At 38.2% G+C, this 21987-nt stretch overlaps 1 protein-coding gene across 1 annotated transcript in view; it reads left to right on the forward strand.

The window, feature by feature from the left end:
- LOC126752605 (homeobox protein H2.0) overlaps positions 1 to 16426 on the forward strand; it is a 33001-nt gene extending 16575 nt beyond the window's left edge. The window contains exons 2-3 of the mRNA XM_050463541.1: positions 15506 to 16125; positions 16187 to 16426. Coding sequence (XP_050319498.1) covers positions 15506 to 16125; positions 16187 to 16426 — 860 coding nt within the window. The remainder of the gene's footprint in view (positions 1 to 15505; positions 16126 to 16186) is intronic.
- Positions 16427 to 21987: the final 5561 nt, after the last annotated feature.

The following is a 21987-nucleotide window of genomic DNA, read 5'->3' on the forward strand; positions in this document are numbered from 1 at the left end:
ACCCAGCCAGAAATCGTCGTCAACAGTTCCAACTAGCGCAATGAAGACCTATACTCGATTAAGGATTGGACACACTATCATAACACACGCCCACTTACTATCGGGTAAAAGCCCATCCATTTGCCCCTTTTGCGATGACACCGCTTCTATCAAACACTTACTCACACTCTGTCCGATGTTTCACTCAACAGCCCACAACTCTGGCAACATTGATCTCATAAAACTACTAAGTGAACCTTCAGAAAAAAACGTTATGATTGTATATAGATTCTTAAAAACCAACGATTTGTTAAAACATATTTAAGCAACTTACATCTTTACTAACCCTTAGCAAATAGAATTTTTCACCTAGTTATAATTACAAGGCGGCTGAAGGCCTCGTAGCCAGTGCTGCGTTTATGTATTTATATAATAAAACTCCTTTTTGTTATATGAATTATTATAAATAAATAAATAAATAAATTCCATCTGATGCCTTCACTGTATAATATATGTATATGTACATTAGGAACCAATGATGACAGCGGAATAAAACTTTACACAAATACGGTATTTGAAAAATATGTAAATGACGGATAATGAAATCTCGATTATCATTTTATGATGCGAGAGTATAAAATGTTCCGTGACACCCGAACTTAGCCCTTCCTTACTTGTTTTAAGATCGCTTTTTTAAGGTCGGTAAAATCGCGTGATATTTCATTGATTGAACCTTAATAAATAAACACACATTTTCCTACATTATTTACTTATTAGTAAGCTAAGGATTTGGTATCATGGAATTTTTTAACAGACCCAATTTTGTGTTGATTTTTCATTCGAGTGTTGTTGAAGTTTCATCGCGAAAGAATATCAGTTTTAATAAAAGTGTTCAGAAAATATCCAGCTACTTATCCGGTATACGGGTCCTTTTTCACTGACCCTAATGAGTCACGAAAATTTTGAGAAAACCATTCAAACTAGTTTATAAATTATATACATATGTCAACTCACTTTAAGGACGGCTTGCCAACTGTAAGTTGACATAATAGCTTTTGCCTTTTAGCGAAAATACGGCCCACATTGGGAACTTCGTGGGCACAAAACTATTTAGAATAATCAAATCGAGTTTTAGTATGTGACATCGAGGCAAGGAAATTCCAAGTTCTTAATACCTATATCAAAATCTCATACATATGTATGTGCTTTGAAGCGCTGGGTATATTTCGAATCCTCTTTAAAAACGGGTCTTGAAAAGTTGCCACGAACCTTCACGAAATGTTGTAGATTATTATCTAAGGCAACGCGACAACCTTCGAACAAATTGTTCTCATCAGACCACTATAAAATATAGCCATATGGTACAAACTGACCGATCAAAAACAAAGTAGAATAGCTTCGGCGCAGGCGAACGTAACTTTTTTTATTTTATACTCTTGCAACTAGTTGCTACAGAGTATTATAATTTTGTTCACCTAGCAGTTATACGTCTCACCTAAAAAAATAATCGAGATAGATATAGGGTTATATATGTATATATAATGATCAGGGTGATGAGAAAAGTTGACATCAGGTTGACTGTCTGTCTGTCCGTCCGTCCGAGCAAGCTGTAACTTGAGTAAAAATTGAGATATCTCAATGAAGCTTGGTATATGGATTCCTTAGTACAAAAGAAATTACGAGTTCGTAGATGGGCGATATCGGACCACTGTCACGACCACAAATCGCCATTAACCGAAAACATATAATGTGCCATAACCAAACACTAAATTAAGATATAAAATTGTAATTTCGTACAGGGCATCGCAGTAGCAAGTGACAAGTGTGGGTAAAAAATTTTAAAAAAGTGGGCTTGGCCACGCCCTCTCATAGGTTTAATATACGTATCTCCTAAACCACTAAAGCTACAACAACCAAATTTGCTGAGGACAAACCTTATAAGAACTTCTACCGACAGTGTGAAAATGGATGAAATTGGAGGATAACCCCCCTCTCACTCCCCATATAACGGTACTGTTCAAAACTACTAAAAGCGAAATAAATCTCTAACTAGACGCTAGAGACATTAAATTTTAACTCTGAGATGGTATGAGAAGGCTTTATGAAAGACGGTGTGAAAATTGGACAATGGGCATGGCACCGGCCACTTTTTGGTGAAATCATATCTCGGGACCCAACCGAACCGATTTCGACTAAATTTATTATAGTACGAATCATTTTTCTAAGACTGTTACAGTGTGAAAATAGGCAAAATCGGACTACAACCACGCCTACTTCCCATATTACACAATTTAAAAATAACAATTTTCTTAAAGGATGTCACCTTTTGACCAAAAATTGTCCAAGTCCAACCAAAACTGTTCAAGACCCGAGGTACCGAATATGTGGACGGTATCTTTAGTTGAGTTTTGACCGAAATAATGTGTGAGATATATAAAAGAAATTTAGGTATAATCCTTCTCTAACAATATGTCTGTATGTCAAAAATTGGTCGTATCGGGCCTATACCTAATTAGAGATTTTCGAACTTCCAGTTGATTTTATGCTGGATTTTATTTCAGTTCTTCTTCTTCTTAATTGGCGTAGACACCGCTTACGCGATTATAGCCGAGTTAACAACAGCGCGCCAGTCGTTTCTTCTTTTCGCTACGTGGCGCCAATTGGATATTCCAAGCGAAGTCAGGTCCTTCTCCACCTGATCCTTCCAACGGAGTGGAGGTCTTCCTCTTCCTCTGCTTCCCCCGGTGGGTACTGCGTCGAATACTTACAGAGGTGGAGTGTTTTCGTCCATCCGGACAACATGACCTAGCCAGCGTAGCCGCTGTCTTTTAATTCGCTGAACTATGTTGATGTCGTCGTATACCTCACACAGCTCATCGTATCTCATCGAATGCAATATTCGCCGTGGCCAATGCGCAAAGGACCATAAATCTTTCGCAGAATTTTTCTCTCGAAAACTCGTAACGTCGACTCATCGGTTGTTGTCATCGCCCAAGCCTCTGCACCATACAGCAGGACGGGAATTATGAGCGACTTATAGAGTTTAGCTTTTGTTCGTCGAGAGAGGACTTTACTTTTCAATTGCCTACTCACTCCGAAGTAGCACCTGTTGGCAAGAGCAATCCTGCGTTGGATTTCCAGACTGACATTGTTGGTGGTGTTAATGCTGGTTCCTAAATAGACGAAATTATCTTCAACTTCAAAGTTATGACTGTCAACAGTGACGTGAGAGCCGACTGTTTGTTTGATGACAGGAGATATTTCGTTTTGCCCTCGTTCACTGCCAGACCCATTTTCTGTGCTTCCTTGTCCAGCCTGGAGAAAGCAGAACTAACGGCGCGGGTGTTGAGGCCGATGACATCAATATCATCGGCATACGCCAGCAGCTGTAGGTACACTCTTATAGAAGATGGTACCATCCCTATTTAGTTCTGCAGCTCGAACTATTTTCTCCAGAAGCAGGTTGAAGTAGTCGCACGATAGAAAGTCGCCTTGTCTGAAACCTCGTTTGGTATCGAATGGTTTGGGGAGATCCTTCCCGATCCTGACGGAGTTTTTGGTGTTAATCAACGTCAGTTTACACACCCGTATTAGTTTTGCGGGGATACCAAATTCAGACATCGCGGCATAAAGGCAGCTCCTTTTCGTGCTGTCGAAAGCAGCTTTGAAATCGACGAAGAGGTGGTGTGTGTCGATTCTTCTTTTACGGGTCTTTTCCAAGATTTGGCGCATGGTGAATATCTGGTCGGTTGTTGATTTTCCAGGTCTGAAGCCACACTGATAAGGTCCAATCAGTTTGTTGACGGTGGGCTTTAATCTTTCACACAATACGCTCGATAGAACCTTATATGCGATGTTGAGGAGGCTAATCCCACGGTAGTTGGCGCAGATTGTGGGGTCTCCTTTTTCTATATTTCAGTTATCTTAATGAAATTTGGAGCGCGTGTTTTAATCATTGTGCCTAAAATGGACCTAGCGACCTTATAACCATTACCAGAATTTTCGAATATCCGGCTGAATTTACTCCATAGGATTGGTGATTGTATGTGAGGTACCTTCATGAAACCAAGGGAACGTTTTTTTAGCATGTGGCATGATCATGGTTAATAGAAGAAAGCGGGTCGATACTACCTAAACTCCCACATACTACATAAAATGATTTTCGTTTTTATAACAAATCTTATGCCGAATTTGCCGGCCAGTTTATGAGTTACATATATAGAGTACATGTATATATATAAAATTTCTTAGATTCCGATCCTCTGGTTGACTTTTTACATCTTAAGGCATTTCCCTGGCTTTAAGTCTTGCAAGTTGCAAGAGTATAAAATGTGCGGTTGCACCCGAACTTAGCCCTTCCTTACTTGTTCTTTTTGTAATCAACATCTCATGTGCCAAATTCAAGCTACTGGCCGCATTCTTCACTGGCCACTGTAAGCTCAAGAAGCAATTTTATAACATAGACATAGCTTTCTGTGCAAATTACCGGTTCTGCGACATGGAGCCTGAAACTCCAAAACGCCTGCTAATTGACTGCACAGCAGTCTGCAGACGTAGGATAAAGACCTCAATAACACCTAGCGGTATGCTGGAATTTATCAATATGCTAAGTGAGTCGATATGACTTAAGAGAGGTCACAATAAACCTTAAGTCGCGGTGCAATCCTTATTTATTTATCTTATCTTTTTTTTATAGAATAAGAACAGCGGTCTGCAGACGAAACATAAAGATTGATTTTTGACAACAGACAACTTTATGTACTAAGTCTCAGTTTTTAAGGGAAAATTCAGATGCAAAGATTTGAGATTTACTATTTTAATAAAGGAAATATTTTCCGCGTGAAAACTTTGTTTGGTAGTGGGAACTCAGAACATGCCTATATTAAGGTTTCCAGGACTTTTTAGTAGTTATAACCATATTTCCAGGTGAAAGAAAGTACAATTCTATGAAGGCAGAGCAGATTTTTTCTGGCTATAAAAGCGTTACAGCTATTTATGCTGCCGTTGACAGTTAGAAATTGTAAACAAAGCTTTTTAGTGAAAACTTAAATTGATTCGTCAATAGTTCTTTATGTTATTAAGAGGTATTGATTTCGAATAGTGAAAAATCAGCTTTCCCAGCAAAAACCTAGACTGGATGAAAACGGAGAAAAGTATTATATGAATGCCTCCTTTTGAAGGTGCTCAAAACCGTTAGGCCTATGCTGACTCAAATTGATCCGATTTATTGCAGGGTATGTGCGTGGGTGAATGTACCTGCGTAAATATCCCGCATTATATTTATTTGTATTAGCGCGCTAAGCACACACGATATGTGGTCTATAAAAGTAAGAAATTTTTCGTAAATTTAAATTCCTGCGCTGTTGCATATTCCATTGGCAACGAAATCAAATAATTCTTTCGTCTACTTAACGAAGGCGCATCTGTAGCACAACACCGATGCGGATCGAGCTATGAATTTCTCAAATAAATAAGTAGTACAATCACACGCACGCATGTGGGGTAGTTGTTTATATGCATGTGTGTGTATGTAAGTAGTTTATTTATCACCTGCTTAACATTTATTACCTTTTATTCGCATTTTCCAAGTTATTGTATATTTTTCTATCACCGCCGCGAAACAGCCGTGCTCCGCTCGCGCTTTTTGGCAAAAAGAAAAACATTTATTAAATACGAAAATATGTGCTTTTGACTTTTATTCACTGTAGCATTGTGCGCGCAAAAAACAACAAGCAATATATTTAGTCGTTGGAATTCTCACAACCAATCGGCATGACATGCGCACTCGGCTGCGGACTATGGTGCATATTGAGCGCGCTTTTCCAGCGCTCACATTGCTTTTGTTGCAATTGGGATTGCAACGAGTGGTGCCGCAGCAGCGCCACTGTGTTGGCAGCAACATTTGGTTTGTGTTATCCGCAATTGTAATGAGTTTACCAATTTTCCACACCTTCATGTAAACACAAATGCGCTGCCGCGCCGCGTTACAGTGTCGTAGCCAGCAGTTATGGGATGCAGCGGCCTTGCCGCTTAATTAGCGCTTCCACTTTTACTTCCCGCCGCGGCTACATACACAATAATCATGCGTTCACACGGCATATATAGTATATATTATACTTCTGTTTGTGTGTGTATGTGTGTTTACACTTGAACGCTTGTTTAATATAATTCTCTTTTGTAAGGCGCAATCGATTTGCCACTCAACGCGCCTTGCGCGTTCACATCCTCCTACGCAGTGGTTTTCATGCGTTTATGCATATTTGTTGATCGTGGTTATCAACAAGATCTTTTTTGTTATTATTACGTTTATTATTGGCTCCACCAGGTAATGTGTTCATCATCCTTAACTCGTATTTTATCTAAAATATTGACTCTTCGCGTTGCGTTTCTCATTAGCGCACTTGTTATGGTTTTATTATAATTGTTGTTGTTGCACTTGAGTTTGGCGCTGACTTATGCTTATTTGCTTCCGTATTTAAATTACCACCATCGTGGTGCATTATCGCATTTCACATGTAATTTGTTAGTTTACCTTAATTACTTGGAATATTTTGAAATGAGTTTTTATTACGTGCAATACATGTGTAGACACGCTCATTTACACTTGTCGGCATAAAGATTTGCTCTAAAATGTATTTATGTATGTATGTATGTGTATATACATATTATATTTATTTCAAAGCGCATACATTCCTTGAGTATGATTCGCTTCATCCGGAAAGGAAAGTTTTCAAATATATCTCCCTTCTGCCTTTTTGTCTTTTGAATTTTGCGGCAATGTATAAAGCGCTACAGCGCTCGTATCGGGCAATACTATGCATCTTTGAAAGGTCTTGGCATAACCTACAAAACGACGCTATACATGATTAGTTTGGATATTGCGTTCAACAGTTACATACTTGTATAGACGTGTAAACATGGAGTTTACTAACGCCGAAATTCGCGCTATTTTAAAGTTTTCCTTCGTTAAAGGCAAATCCGCTAGAGAAACATTCCGTGAGATTAATGGTGTTTTGGGAGATGGTACTCTATCATTTCAATTCAGAGCGGGTGAAAACGACACCATGGATAAGCCAGTCGGCGGAAGACCTGCGACGCCAATACCGATGAAATCATGGAAAACATCGAGTTAGACCGACATGTGGCATCTCGTGACATCGCCCAGAAGATGAGAGTTAGTCACCAAACCATTTTAAACCATCTGCAGAAGGCTGGATACCCAAAAAGCTTGATGTTTGGTTGCCGCATGATTTGACGCAAAAAAAAAACCTTCTGGACCGAGTCAACGCCTGCGATATTCGACTCATTCTCGACTCATTTTTGAAGCGGATGGTGACTGGCGACGAAAAATGGATCACATACGACAATATCAAGCGAAAACGGTGGTGGTCGAAGGCCGGTGAATCGTCCCAAACAGTGGCCGAGCCGGAATTGACGGCCAGAAAGGTAGTGCTGTGTGTTTGGTGGGATTGGAAGGAAATCGTCCACTATGAGCTGCTCCCATATGGTCAGACGCTTAATTCTACCATCTACTGCGAACAACTGGACCGCTTGAAGCAGTCGATCGACCTGAAGCGTCCAGAATTGGCCAACAGGAAGGGTGCAGTGTTCCACCAGGACAACGCCAGACCACACACTTCGGTGATGACTCGCCAGAAGCTACGGGAGCTCGTATGGGAGGTTTTATCGCATCCACTATATAGCCCGGACATAGCACCAAGTGATTACCACCTGTTCCTGTCCATGGCGAACGCCTTGTTGGTGTAAAGGTGAACTCAAAAGAGGCTTGTTAAAAGTGGCTGTCCGTGTTCTTCGCAAATAAGGAGTGGCGCTTCTACAGGGGGGTATTATGAAGTTGCCGTCTTGGGTAATCACGAGATACATAGCTGTTACCTTCATGCAGTAGGTGCTGTATCGCTGTTCGGCTTTTGTAAATTTTCGCTAGAAGAAACCCAGCGGTTTGAGCGTGTTTCTAACTACTTGGTGTTGCGTTGCATAGTCGGATGCGCCAATCCGGAATGAAAGCTGTGGATTTGGTGTGATATGTGGTAGCAGCGTATATTTAGCTAAGTCTTCCTTAGAGGCTTCGTAATGTTTTATATTTTCTTTGGTCCATACGAAAGGTGAGTGATCATTGGTATTTTCTAGGATGTTCTCTCCTTCTGAAAGTAATTGACTTTCGTCGGACTCATGATATAAAAATAGAAAATTAATTATGAACAAGTAAGAAATAGCTACGTTCAGGTATAACCGAATACTCTTGCAACTTGCATTGATTAAAGCCAGAGCAGTACTTTCAGGTACATAAGGTCTGTTAAGCACAAATGTGCACCGGTAAATGAAAAACACGCTCTTTCAATTTTATTAAGATAACTCGCATATTGACCAATATATGCGGTATAAAGTCTCCCAGAAATTCGAAAATCTTTATATGGGAAGTACTGATTCGATTCAGACCATTTCTACCACACAGACATACTACTATCAATAAAGGATTCTATTTGGATTTCAATTATACAAGTTTGATTTGTTTACTGGAAAGATTAAGATATTTGTTTTGAGCGAATTTGGTTTTTGTAACTTTAGAGACTCTCTAGCCATGTCCACTTTTTCAAAATTTTTAGCCCACAAGTGCCCCTTGATACTGCGATCTCCTGTGGCAAATTACATTTCTCAATAGGACAAATTTTCACTTTTAGACTGGAATCCCAGAAAAAAGTTCTGTCAAAAATTTAAAGGAATTTCTTTTTTGAATAGAAGTTTTTCAAATAAAATTGCTCAAAACTTTATTTACAGTTTTTTAGACTGTGCGAGTAACACAAATGTTATTCTAGCTTAGATACGGTTATAATTATACCCTGAACAGGGTATATTAAGTTTGTCACGAAGTTTGTAACACCCAGAAAGAAGCGTCGGAGACTCTAAAAAGTATATATGTATGTATTTAAATGATCAGTATAATGAGCTGAGTCGGTTTAACCATGTCCGTCTGTCTGTCTGTATATAATGATCTAATGATCAGTATGTTGAGCTGAGTCGATTTAACCATGTCCGTCTGTCTGTCTGTATATATACGAACTAGTCCTCAGTTTTTAAGATATCGTTTTGAAATTTTGCAAACGTCATTTTCTCTTCAAGAAGCTGTTCATTTGTCGGAACTGCCGATATCGGATCACTATAGCACTTATCTGCCATACAAACTGAATGATCGGAATCAAATTATTGCATGGGAAACTTCCTCATTTGACGATATATCTTCATGAAATTTGGTATGAGTTATTGTTCATAGAAATAATGTAATATCGGAAGAAATTGTTCAGATCGGCTCACTATAGCATATAGCTGCCATACAAATCGAAAGGATCGAAATCGGAATCAAGGGCTTGAATGGAAAATTTTCGCATTTGATACCACTTCACGAAATTTGACATGGATTACTGCTTAAGGTAATAATATAATCTCCGAAAAAATTGTTCAGATCGGATTACTATAGCATATAGCTTCCATACAAACTGAACACATAGTTACTAAAGAAATGCACCTGTGAAGGGTGGATTAGCTTCGGTGCAGCCGAAGTTAACGTTTTTCTTGAAAATCAGTGTGTAGCATATTTATTGGGGTCATTAGTTTAGTTGGATAATTTCAAATATCTCATTGACGATACCTAACTATCATTAGGTCGTTATAAGAACTTAGGCAACTTAGAAAAATATTGGCATGACACATGATATGAATTCTTTCCTATTTGACGAAATTAGATTTCAACGGCAAATTTTTCTTCTGTTAGGAAGTCAGTGTTCAACATACGGTTTAGTTTTTGTTCCTCAGACAAAACGTCAAGGAGTCTTAGATAAGTTCATATACAGACCTGTAGTTTTGAATCTATGTTAGGTCTAGTAAGTAACATACTCCACTACAACAGAGTAAGAAAGAATTTGTGGAATCACATTGTTGAAGGATTTTTTCAAATTAATGTTAGTATGCTAAAATCAAACAATCCAATATTGCAAAATCCCGATTTATAACCCTTTAACACTCAAGTTATCTCACTCCAACTTCTCGTGTTCAGAGTTCACTTGGTTAAAGTGTTCATTAATACACGTCTTGTGCCATTGCTTCCACCTTTCACTGTTTGATTTCTGAAGTATTCATTTATCTGCACATCAGTATAAACCTATGTCTGCACGTATGTTTGCACCAAAACGTATGCCTCAATATGATGATGAAGATCATTACTTAAATATGGGCACGTTTTGTTTTTTTTTTTTGCTCGTTCAGAATATTTGAATACCAATAACGAGATGGTGCAGGTTGTGTTGATGTTGTGGCTATTTTTGTGGTTATTGCTTTGAGGATGATGATACAATGCTATTTGATTTGATTATGTGGCGCTGATGTGTGGCAGGTTGATCTGCTGGCCGGTAGGTCGGCATACCGAAAGACAGGCAGATCTTATCAAAATTGGCCCCCAACAGGCGCCTCATCTATCACCGTTGTGGATCAGCGTACATTACTGATCGATCAGATCGCGATCATTGTTGTTGTTGCTTCCACTCTCACTCACTCACTCACTAAGTACTGGTGAACGGTGCAGATGATGAGTATTGGTTAATCGAATTGTTTGTTTATTTGTTATTCTGTTTGTCTGCAGCTTCGAGTCGGAACAATTAATTACCAACTGTATTTGGTCGACGGTATTTATTTCCCTGCCTTTTAAATATGTATGTTTAGCTGAAACTTTGGAGCACGTTTTCGAGTATATACCTGAAAATGCTTATACTTTACATATACATATGTATATACTCAAATCTGAATGTAAATATGTATATAATTCTTTCCGTCCGTCGAACTATTAATGAATGTACGCAAACGTTTCGTAATTGATTTGATTTTATTTGATTTTCGATTTAGCAAAATCGTGCTGATTTTAATTTTATTTTTCTATGGTTTGTTTATTTTCTCAAATGACCGAAAGAAATTTCCTAAATAGCTAAGTTGTATAATTTGCCAGATGAAAAGAAACCACATTCATACATATACATATGTATATATTTAAGTATGGAATGTTTTCGATTGATTATCGCACAATTGGTGATTAATTGCGGCGTTTGATTGTAATAAATTGCAATTGCCTTTAAAATAGATTTATGCTAACGTCTAATAGATTTCCACTAATCGTCATGAATCATTGTTTTTGAACGGGAGAATACACGTTTTTTAATGAATTAGTGAGAGGACTCTCCAGTGTCCATTTGGACCTCTTTGTATAACTAATGATTAAAAAACAGTGATTTTAAAAGCGTTGAATAATTAAATTAAAGAAAATTTAATTTCAAGGACAAAAGAAACTTTCATATTTTTTCTAACAAATACTTCCTATAAATCCTATAAATTCAGCCAAGTATAAAATTGAAGATTAGTGCATCCATATTTCAGGCTTATTGCGATTGAATAGTTCAATCTTTTTAGTTTTTGAAGCTTTCGATCATAATAGTCTCTTTGGAAATCTACTACATACATTCATCGATTTAGGTGCCTTTACTAGAGCTTAACAAACTATCCACCATTCCGAATGGTTTCTTCGTCGAGCACGAATAATATTAATAGTAATAGTATTAAACCATTTTCTAGTATCAACAAAGTTTTTTCATTAAAAAATGTGATACCTATTATCCATGTTTTAGGTACTAATAGTTTCTACTTCTTTACTGGCGTAGAAACCGCTTACGCGGTTATAGCCGAGTTAACAACAGCGCGTCAGTAGTTTCTTCTTTTCACTATTTGGCGCCAATTTAAGATACCAAGTGCAGCAAGGTCCTTCTCCAGGTGATGTTTCCAAAGGAGTGGAGATCTTCCTCTTCCTCTGCTTCCACCGGCGGGTGTGTAAATCTTGCTCAGAACATTTCTCTCGATTACTCCTAAGGCCGACTCATTAGATGATGTCATTGTCCATGCCTCCGCACCATAGTATAACAAGACGGGAATAATAATACTCAGTCCAAAAGGGTATCTGTTGGCAAGAGTGATACCGCTTTTGCTTTCAGGAATGACATTGTTGGTGGTGTTTACACTGGTTCCAAAATAGACGAAATTATCTACGACTTTAAAGTAGTGACTGTCAACTGTTTGTTTGATGACAGGAGATATTTCGTCTTGCCCTCGTTCACTGCCAGACCCATTTGCTTTGCTTTCTTGTTCAGTCTGGAGAAAGCAGAACTTACGGCGCGGGTGTTGAGGCCGATGATATCAATATCATCGGCATACGCCAGCAGCTGTACACTCTTATAAAAGATTGTACCTGCTCGATTAAGTTCTGCAGATCGAATTATTTTCTCCAGCAGCAGATTGAAGAAGTCGCACGATAGGGAATCGCCTTGTCTGAAACCTCGTTTGGTATCGAACGGTACGGAGAGGTCCTTTCCGATCCTGACGGAGCTTTTGGTGTTACTCAACGTCAGTTTACACAGCCGTATTAGTTTTGCGGGGTTACCAAATTCAGACATCGCGGCATAAAGGCAGCTCCTTTTTGTGCTGTCGAAAGCAGCTTTGAAATCGACGAAGAGGTGATGTGTGTCCATTCTCTTTTCATGGGTCTTTTCCAAGATTTGGCGCATGGTGAATATCTGATCGGTTGTTGATTTGCCAGGTCTAAAGCCACACTGATAAGGTCCAATCAGTTTGTTGACGATGGGCTTTAATATTTCACACAATACGCTCGATAGAACCTTATATGCGATGTTGAGAAGGCTTATCCCACGGTAGTTGGCGCAGATTGTGGGGTCTCCTTTTTTATGGATTGGGCATAGCACACTTAAATTCCAATCGTTGGGCATGCTTTCGTCCGACCATATTTTACAAAGAAGCTGATGCATGCTCCTTATCAGTTCTTCGCCGCCGTATTTGAATAGCTCGGCCGGCAATCCATCGGCCCCCGCCGCTTTGTTGTTCTTCAGGCGGGTAATTGCAATTCGAACTTCTTCATGGTCGGGCAATGGAACGTCTGCTCCATCGTTATCGATTGAGGAATCGGGTTCGCCTTCTCCTGACGTTATACGTTCACTGTCATTCAGCAGGCTGGAGAAGTGTTCCCTCCATAATTTTAGTATGCCATGGGTATCAGTCACTAGATCACCTCTGGGGGTTCTACAAGAGTATGCTCCAGTCTTGAAACCTTCTGTTAGTCGCGGCATCTTTTCATAGAACTTTCGAACATAACTCCTGTCGGCCAGCTTGTCAAGCTCTTCATACTCAAGCCTCTCTATTTTTTTGTCTGCAAATACGTCTCTACTCCCTCTTCAACTTTCGGTATCTATCTCATCCCGCACGTGTTGTGTTCGATTGTAACGTTCCGAGGTAGGCAGTCTGCATTCTCTCCACTGCAACCAATGGTTTCGTTTGCAGGAGCAAACGTAAGGACGTAAGGAGCTGGAAACGTCGTCCCGCAGTAGTGCAAGTCGCGTCGAAAATCGTTCGGCCGTCTGTTGTGATGTCAGCCTTTCTTGTTTGTTGACGTGCGATCTTGGCTGCAACAAGATAGTGGTCCAAGTCGATGTTAGGACCTCGAAGCGTACGCACGTCTAAAACATTGGAGACGTGTCTTCAGTCTATCATAACATGACCGATCTGGTTGGTGACTTTTCGATCCGGAGATAGCCAGGTAGCTCGGTGAATTTTTCTATGCTGGAATCTAGTAGCACAGATAACCATACTTTGGGCCCCTGTGAAGTTGATCAGCCTCATCCCACTTGGTGATGTTTCTTCGTGGAGCCTGAATTTACCTTCTTTGCCCACCCTGGCGTTAAAGTCGCCAAGCACGATTTTGACATTGTGGCGGGGCAGCTCTCATAGATGCGCTCTAAGCGCTCATAGAAGGCATCTTTGGTCACATCGTCCTTCTCTTCCATCGAAAAGTGGGCGCAAATCAGCGCTATGTTGAAGGACCTGGCTTTGATGCGGATTGTGGCGAGGCGTTCATCCACCGGGGTGAGTGACAGTACTCGGACGGAGTTTCTCTCCTACCACGAATTCCACACCGAACCTGCGCTCCATTATATGGCCACTGTAGAAAAAACCACTAGGATCTACTCGCCTCAGTCCTTGTCCGTACACCCGAACTTAGCCATTTCTTATTTGTTTTTTTTTTTATTACGATCGAACTGAATAATTTATCAAATATGATAAAAAAAATGTTTTTCTTTATACACATGATGGAAACGCATTTTTCAAATAATATTAACATACATACTTCGTTTCAAAATTTTTGGTGGTAAAATTGTGCATAAAGAAATTACAATTTCTATTGTTGCACCAAAATGCTTAAATTAATATATAAATTATTATGATGTACTCAAACGTGGACTTTAGAATTGACAGCTAGTAAAAAAAAAGCTCAAATCCTTTGAAATGGCCAATAGTATTCTTTCAGCTGAGGTATTTAAATTGAAGTATTAAGTAATTTAACGACTAACATAAACATTTGTTCAAATCTACTGAGTATTTCCAACTTTATTTCATATTAAGAATTCCTACACAAATTTGACCAGTGCGTTCCGTTGTCCAGTATACCCAGCTACTAACCGCAAAGCAGACTCCTGCTGTAGTATCTAGAGCAAGTAAATTAGGAACAATTTACCACAATAGTTGTATTATTAGTTATATTCAAATTTATTTTTCGAAGTCTTCCAAATATCATTGAACTTTCATAACTCGAACTCTTGAATTGACATTAGAAGCCGAATTTCATTTAATTTCTTTCCATAACTCGAAGTCTCTCTAACACAAAGTTTGTTTTGAATTATGGTGATTCGAGTTAGGGATGTTCAACTATATATAGATTTCTTTCATGATCTTCTGATAGAAACGACAATATGTTTTCTGGCTGGGTTTTAATTTTTGGTACACGCTTTCTTATGTTCGGACTGTTAATAGTGAAAGACATTCAGCGGATCTATTATTCTTATTTGATTTTCAGTCTGAGCATTTAAACTATTCAAGTACTGAGAAGGTTCCACCGCATATTTGAATATAACTAATTTAATATAAATCTTGTTTTCGCAACAAAGAGCCCTTAAGTTGATGTTTGAATCCAGGAACACTCATATAACATAATTATATTTCTCTTTCCACTTTACTAAATCACAAAATCGCAATGTCTTACTAATTGGTAGTTTACCGTTAATCATTTCTAGTAACTTAAGTGAAAATATATCAGTCGATTTATCGTTTTGTAGTTGCAGCCACAACGTTGAGTATTTTTGGAAAGTATTCAAACTGTCCTTTGCAGTTCGTCGAGGAAAAACATACATCCATTGCTTTTTCAGTTTATCTCTCTTAGTAGCGAGTACTATTTTTCGTCTCCCTAATTTGTTCACTTCTTTTGTCTGCTTTATTGCTCCCTCAATGAGAGAGAATGAGAATTGCGAAAAAAAATATTTTTGAATTTCGAAAACTGCTCTGAACGTCTTTTAACTTTTTCATACTAAAAGCCATGCACTTAAATAAATATTTTTTTAATATAATATTACAGTGCAGCTGCACGCTCCATACTCCGCGTTGGCCACATCTGCCCTTCTGCGCTTCCAACAACAACAGCAACAAAAATCCATTGCAACACATGCACAAATACTTGTCAATTCGCCAGGAATGTTGCAAAATCTGAGTGGTACAGGTGTTGGTACCGCTGTCAGTCTCGGCCTTAAATCTTTCCACAATCCCACAATGAATATGCAAAACTTTGCTCCACCGACGCTGTCGGTACGTTTCCCCACGTTGAAGACACATGCGCATCATTTATTGGACATTCCTATGAGTACCGCTAGCCTTATAAATCACCACAGACAACACCATCCTCACCATGGGACGCAAACGACGAGCCTTACATCAAGCCACGCCGTCGCCAGCAACACCTCCCCACAACTACAACTAACAACTGCGAGCGGCAGTAGTATTAGTATGAGTAACAGCAACAATAGTGGCACTAGTGCGAGTGGTAGCAGTGGCGGCAGCAAACGAAAACGCTCGTGGTCGCGTGCAGTTTTCAGCAATTTGCAGCGCAAAGGACTCGAAATACAGTTCCAACAGCAGAAATACATAACAAAGCCCGATCGGCGTAAACTCGCGGCCCGCCTCAACCTCACCGATGCGCAGGTTAGTAGAGCCATATTAGTTATAGCATTGCGAATTTTAGGTATTCCATTACCATTTTCAGGTTAAGGTCTGGTTCCAGAATCGTCGCATGAAGTGGCGGCACACGCGTGAAAATCTGAAAAGTGGCCAGGAGAAGCAAATACCGTCAGCGTCTACAACTGCTGCGGCGTCCAGTCACAAACAAGAGAGTAGCGTGCAAGCGACTAATGATGAAAAGCACATCGTGGACGGTTATTCCAGCGACGATTCGTCATATGGTGAATTAAGTGAGAATGAAGATGAAATTGACGTGGTGCAATGAATTATATGTATATTTATATTTTACTCTGCTTACACTACTCAATAATTGTATGCAGATATCAACAAAAGTACTCGTATATATACTCAATAACATAAAGAAACCAAAAGAAATGTATAATAAAGCATACATATTTATTTACTCTTACAATTTTTGTTACTCATTAGCATTTAATTAAAATAAACTTGTTACGATATTGTTAATTTTTTTCGTGTATGAAAATAAATGAAAATATATTTATGTGTAATATACTATACTTCTTTAATGAAATCTTAAAATGTCAGTGAGTTTTTACAGCTCTTCTTGGATCTCCGTTTTTATGTACTCAATTGTTGTGTTTCGTCTTTGCTGTTGTTGCTGTAGCGGTCATCGGTTCCCTTAATAATGATATACTTACATATGTTAGAACTCATACCTTCTCATATCCTTCCATCCTCCCCTACAAATTGTTCATTACTGATCAGTCTGCATCAGATATAATAATAATTTGTTCTATGATGTGCATATTGTTTCTATCTGAAAAAGTCGAGGTTTTCAACGAGGGATATTTACAGTGTCGGTCGGGGTGCGACCTTACAATAAGATTTTCCATGTAGCAGCTTGATTAAAACTTTAGTCAAACTCTTCAAGATCACAGAAAATTAATTACTTACCATTATGATAAGATTTCATCTTCTGTCATTTATACGCAGTGAAATCCATAATATAAGGTCTAGTGGAAAAGAAATCCATTATTTTTGTATTAAAGAGGAGGTTTTACTTAGTTAGAATTATCCGCTTTAAGTGAAATATGCGTCGCTTTATTCAATAGCTTGTTTGTGATTTAGTTTCATAATGCGCATGAGGCGAATTTTTCAACAGCAAAATTAGTTGTTCATCATAGCAATATCCCAACTAAGTTATCGGAGCTTTAGGCGAATCTCTATCAATGTGTGTTATCAGGCGTTGTCCTGATGAAACATAATTCCGAACCTATCGACGTAAGCTGAGGCGAATTTTTTCAACAGCAAAATTCAAAAAAAAGAACAGGTTGTAATCAAACAACTAAGTTATCGGAGCTTCAGGCGAATCTCTATCAATGTGTGTTATCTGGCGTTGCCCTGATGGAACATAATTCCGAACCTATCGACGTAAGCTGGCCCCTTCTGAGCGATTGCTTACATCAAACGGTCTAATTGTTAACAGAACATACATATCTCAAATAAAAGATTGGAAGTAATAGTTGTCCATTTTGTCAAACAATTTTCAAGTTAAGTAACCAACCGCTTTAGAAGTGAATTGCATTTTTTACTATTTAACAGCATTTCGCAAATGGAAATTCGGTCCATGAGGTTTTTGCGTTAATTCTTGTGGTACATTGTGATTCTTTTTATACTCTTGCAGCCTATTGCTACAGAGTATAACTCAAATATTATTAAAACTACCTACATACCTACCGACACTGTGAAAATGGATGAAATCGGATGATAACCCCGCGCACTCCCCATATAACGGTACAGTTAAAAACTACTAAAACCGCAATAAATCAATAACTAAATACGCCAGAGACATTTAATTTTACCACCGAGATGGACGACAGGAGTGGCACCGCTCACTTTTTAGTGAAATCCCATACCTCGGTGGATTTGGACAAAATTTGCTACGTGGCATTTTTATACCCTGAACAGGGTATATTAAGTTTGTCACGAAGTTTTTAACACCCAGAAGGAAGCATCGGAGACCCTATACAGTATATATATAAATGATCAGTATGTTGAGCTGAGTCGATTTAGCCATCTCCGTCTGTCTGTCTGTCTGTGGGTCTGTATACGAACTAGTCCCTCAAAATTTGCAAACGTAATTTTATCTTCAAGAAGCTGCTCATTTGTCGGAACTGTCGATATCGGACCACTATAACATATAGCTGCCATATAAACTGAACGATCGGAATCAAGTTCTTGTAAGGAAAACTTTCACATTTGACAATGTATCTTCACGAAATTTGGAATAGATTATTTTCTAAGGCAACAATGTAATCTCCGAAGAAATTGTTTAGATCGATTAACTATAGGATATAGCTACCATACAAACTGAACGATCGGAATCTAGTGCTGGTATGGAAAACTTTTGCATTTGAGGTGGTATCTTCACGAAATTTTGTATAGATTATTTTCTAAGGCAACAATGTAATCTCCGAAGAAATTGTTTAGATCGATTAACTATAGGATATAGCTACCATACAAACTGAACGATCGGAATCAAGGACTTGTATGGAAAACTTTTGCATTTGACGTGGTATCTTCACGAAATTTGACATGGATTACTGCTTAAGATAATAATATAATCTCCGAAAAAATTGTTCAGATCGGATTACTATAGCGTATAGCTTCCATACAAACTGAACACATAATTACTAAAAGAAATGCACCTGTGAAGGGTATATTAGCTTCGGTGAGGCCGAAGTTAACGTTTTTTCTTGTTTTTATATTCTTATGTCACGTTGTGAAAATGAGCGAAATCGAACAATAACCACGCCTACTTCCCATATAGCACAATTTTAAATTCCACTTGATTCGTTCAGTTTCCAGTACACAAAACAAGAAGCAATTAATATAACGGGATTAAACTTTGCCCGAATAATGACTTTAGTGTATGCTATCTTACGACCAAAGATTTTTCAAATCCAATAAAACTGTTCAAGCCCCTAGCTATCAAATATTTAGACCCCAGTACTTATACATAGTTGACTATTGACCGAAAATATCGGTGAATGTGTGAGATATGAAGAAAATTGAAATTCAGAGATAGTACTTCTCTGGACTATGGTAAGTCTGTGTGTCAAAAATGGGTTTAATCGGACCGATACTTCCCTTAGTCCCCATATACATAATATAAAGAAAATCGAAATTCGAGCGAAAACTTGACTTACCCCCCATATAACTAATCAGGATTTTCGAACATCCGGCTGACTTTACTTCATATGATTAGTTTTTTAGTAAGTGACATGCTAATAGTATTTGGTATTGAGAAAAATAGATAAAATCTGGTCGATATTACCCCAACTTCCATGTACTACATATAATGGTTTTCGTTTTTCTAACAAATCTTTTGTGTCTGTCAGTATAAGAGCTATGTATAGTATATATGCAATGTGCGTTTCAAAGTAAACAGGAAAAAACAAACAGAAAAAAAAACAGAACAAATGGTTTTTAATCTCTATCATTTTTCGGCAAAATCAAATTTATTTTATTCAAAATAGTCTCCTTCTGCTTCAATACAGCTTTTTGCATGGTCCAAGAGCATGTCGAACGACTGTTGCAGCTCGTTGGCCGGTATGGCCCCCAGTATGCCGGTGCAAGTCTTTTAAATGGCCTCTACGTCTGCATAACGCTTTCCTTTCATGGACAAATGCATTTTTCCGAAAAGAAAGAAGTCACACGGTGCCATATCAGGTGAATACGAAGAGTGGTTAATGGTTAAAATGTGATTTTTGGTCAAATAATCGTCCTTCGAATGTTGGATTCTGTGCAAGTTTTGGTCGTCAGTCAATTTGTGCGGAACAAATCGTGCACACGCCTTTCGTAAGCCCAAATGTTCGGTCACAATGCGATAAATCGATGTTTTGGAGATGTTCAATTCCATTTCCATGAGTTTCAATGATGATTTCGGCTGATTTTTGATGAATTCACGTACAGTTTCGATGAAATTTCCGGTGATCACGGATTTTGATTGGCCCACATGTTGATCGTCATTTATGTCCTCACGACCACTTTGATAACGTTGAAACGATTCGTGCACTCTGCTACGGGATAGGCAATCATCGCCATAAACTTGTTTCATTAATTGATACGTTTCGGTAAAAGTTTTACCCAATTTTAAAACAAAATTTAATGTTGGCTCTTTGTTCGAAGCTCATTTTCGCACCGATAACACAAACATACAGACACTTAAAACGCAATAACTTCACTTCCAATCAATGAAATGTCATAAATTCTCACTGGACAATTGTTAAAGATAGCAGATTCTAACCCATCAGTCGACCTATAGATGGCGCCACCAGGGGGCGCTAGATTCAATAAGTCCTGCTCACTTTGGAACGCACCTCGTATTCAGTTTCGTTATTGCGCGCATCACTGTTTCGATTATGCATTATAAGGATTATAGATGATTTCGATTATGCATTATAAGGATTATTCCTGGTCGAGACCAACGGTCTGATACACTTAGTCGAGACCAATGGTGCTTGGCTAGGCCAAGTGGTGTTTACATACATTTGTATGGAAATACGTGTTGTATTTACGCTCATATACATATGTACAATATAGATAAATTTTTGAAATTTCTTACCTCCCGATTTGGTTGAAATCAAATTGACTGCCTTGTTCACGCTTGGCGTGGCAATAGCGTTCACAAAAAATGTAACATTTTGAGAAAAATTACATTTAAAACGCTCTAGCGGCTAAAGTATTTGACCTAGATTAACATACAAACCAATTTGGACATGTAACGAACATGAAAACAGATAAATCAACCGTGCGAAGTGATAGAAACATACCAAAGTTCATATATTTTCATACAAAATATATGGGGTCCAGCCAAGGACCATTGGTGCACTAAGGTGTAATATTATAATATCCTTTTTTCGTCCTTTTCGATACGATATCCTTGAATTTTTTTTTGTGAATTCTATAGCCAATAAAATTCTAGGAACCTACCTGGAAGCGCAAGTCGTTTGCTACACTGTAAATATATTTAAATAACATTCAAAAACAAAATATGCCTGGCCAGACCCGAGGGTCTCGATGAGGGTTATAGATGATTTCAATAATGTTGACTTACAAAGAGAAATTGATGATTGTTATTGGAACTATTTGGTGATTAATACCGAATTGAATTATCTAGTTGTTATACAAATATTTTGAATTTGAATGCAAATGTTTTCTGGCATAACCACTGATTTAAAAGTAAATTACAATAGAAGTGCTCAAAACTTTCTGCATATTTGGAATATTCTTCATGTTTTTACGGAAGAAATTAATGAACTTTTTTCCAAAATATCTCTCATTACGAAATATATTTTCAGATTTTTTGTAAAATTTATGAATTTTCCGCTGTGGGATATTTGCCGGTATATTTGTAGTATATCAGAATAGGGATTTATTTTATGTAACTGTAACTTTTCTGATAACAAATTCTAACGTACTAGTCGACATATAGATGGCGCCACCAGGGGGCGCTAGATTCAAAAAGTCTTGTTTACTTTGGAACGCACCTTGTAAGAGTTATGTATAGTATATATACATTTTACTCTTTAAGGTATTCCCTGGCATTAATTCTACCAAGTTGCAAGAGTATAAAATGTGCGGTTGTACCCTTACTTAGCCCTTCCTTACTTGTTTCAGTATGTTTTTTCAAAGTAAGGGTTTGATTGCAATACTGGTGCGTTTGATATCTGGTCTCTGAGGACTGTTTCATATTGTATTTAAATATACATATATCTAGTGCTTTTTTGAATACAATTTTTTAGCTTCTCTTAGAAGTGATTACTTTTCAAACAGAGAACAATAGCTTTGTCCTCGCTTTTA

This window comes from Bactrocera neohumeralis, chromosome 3, assembly GCF_024586455.1.
Source record: "Bactrocera neohumeralis isolate Rockhampton chromosome 3, APGP_CSIRO_Bneo_wtdbg2-racon-allhic-juicebox.fasta_v2, whole genome shotgun sequence".
Lineage (NCBI taxonomy): Eukaryota > Metazoa > Arthropoda > Insecta > Diptera > Tephritidae > Bactrocera > Bactrocera neohumeralis.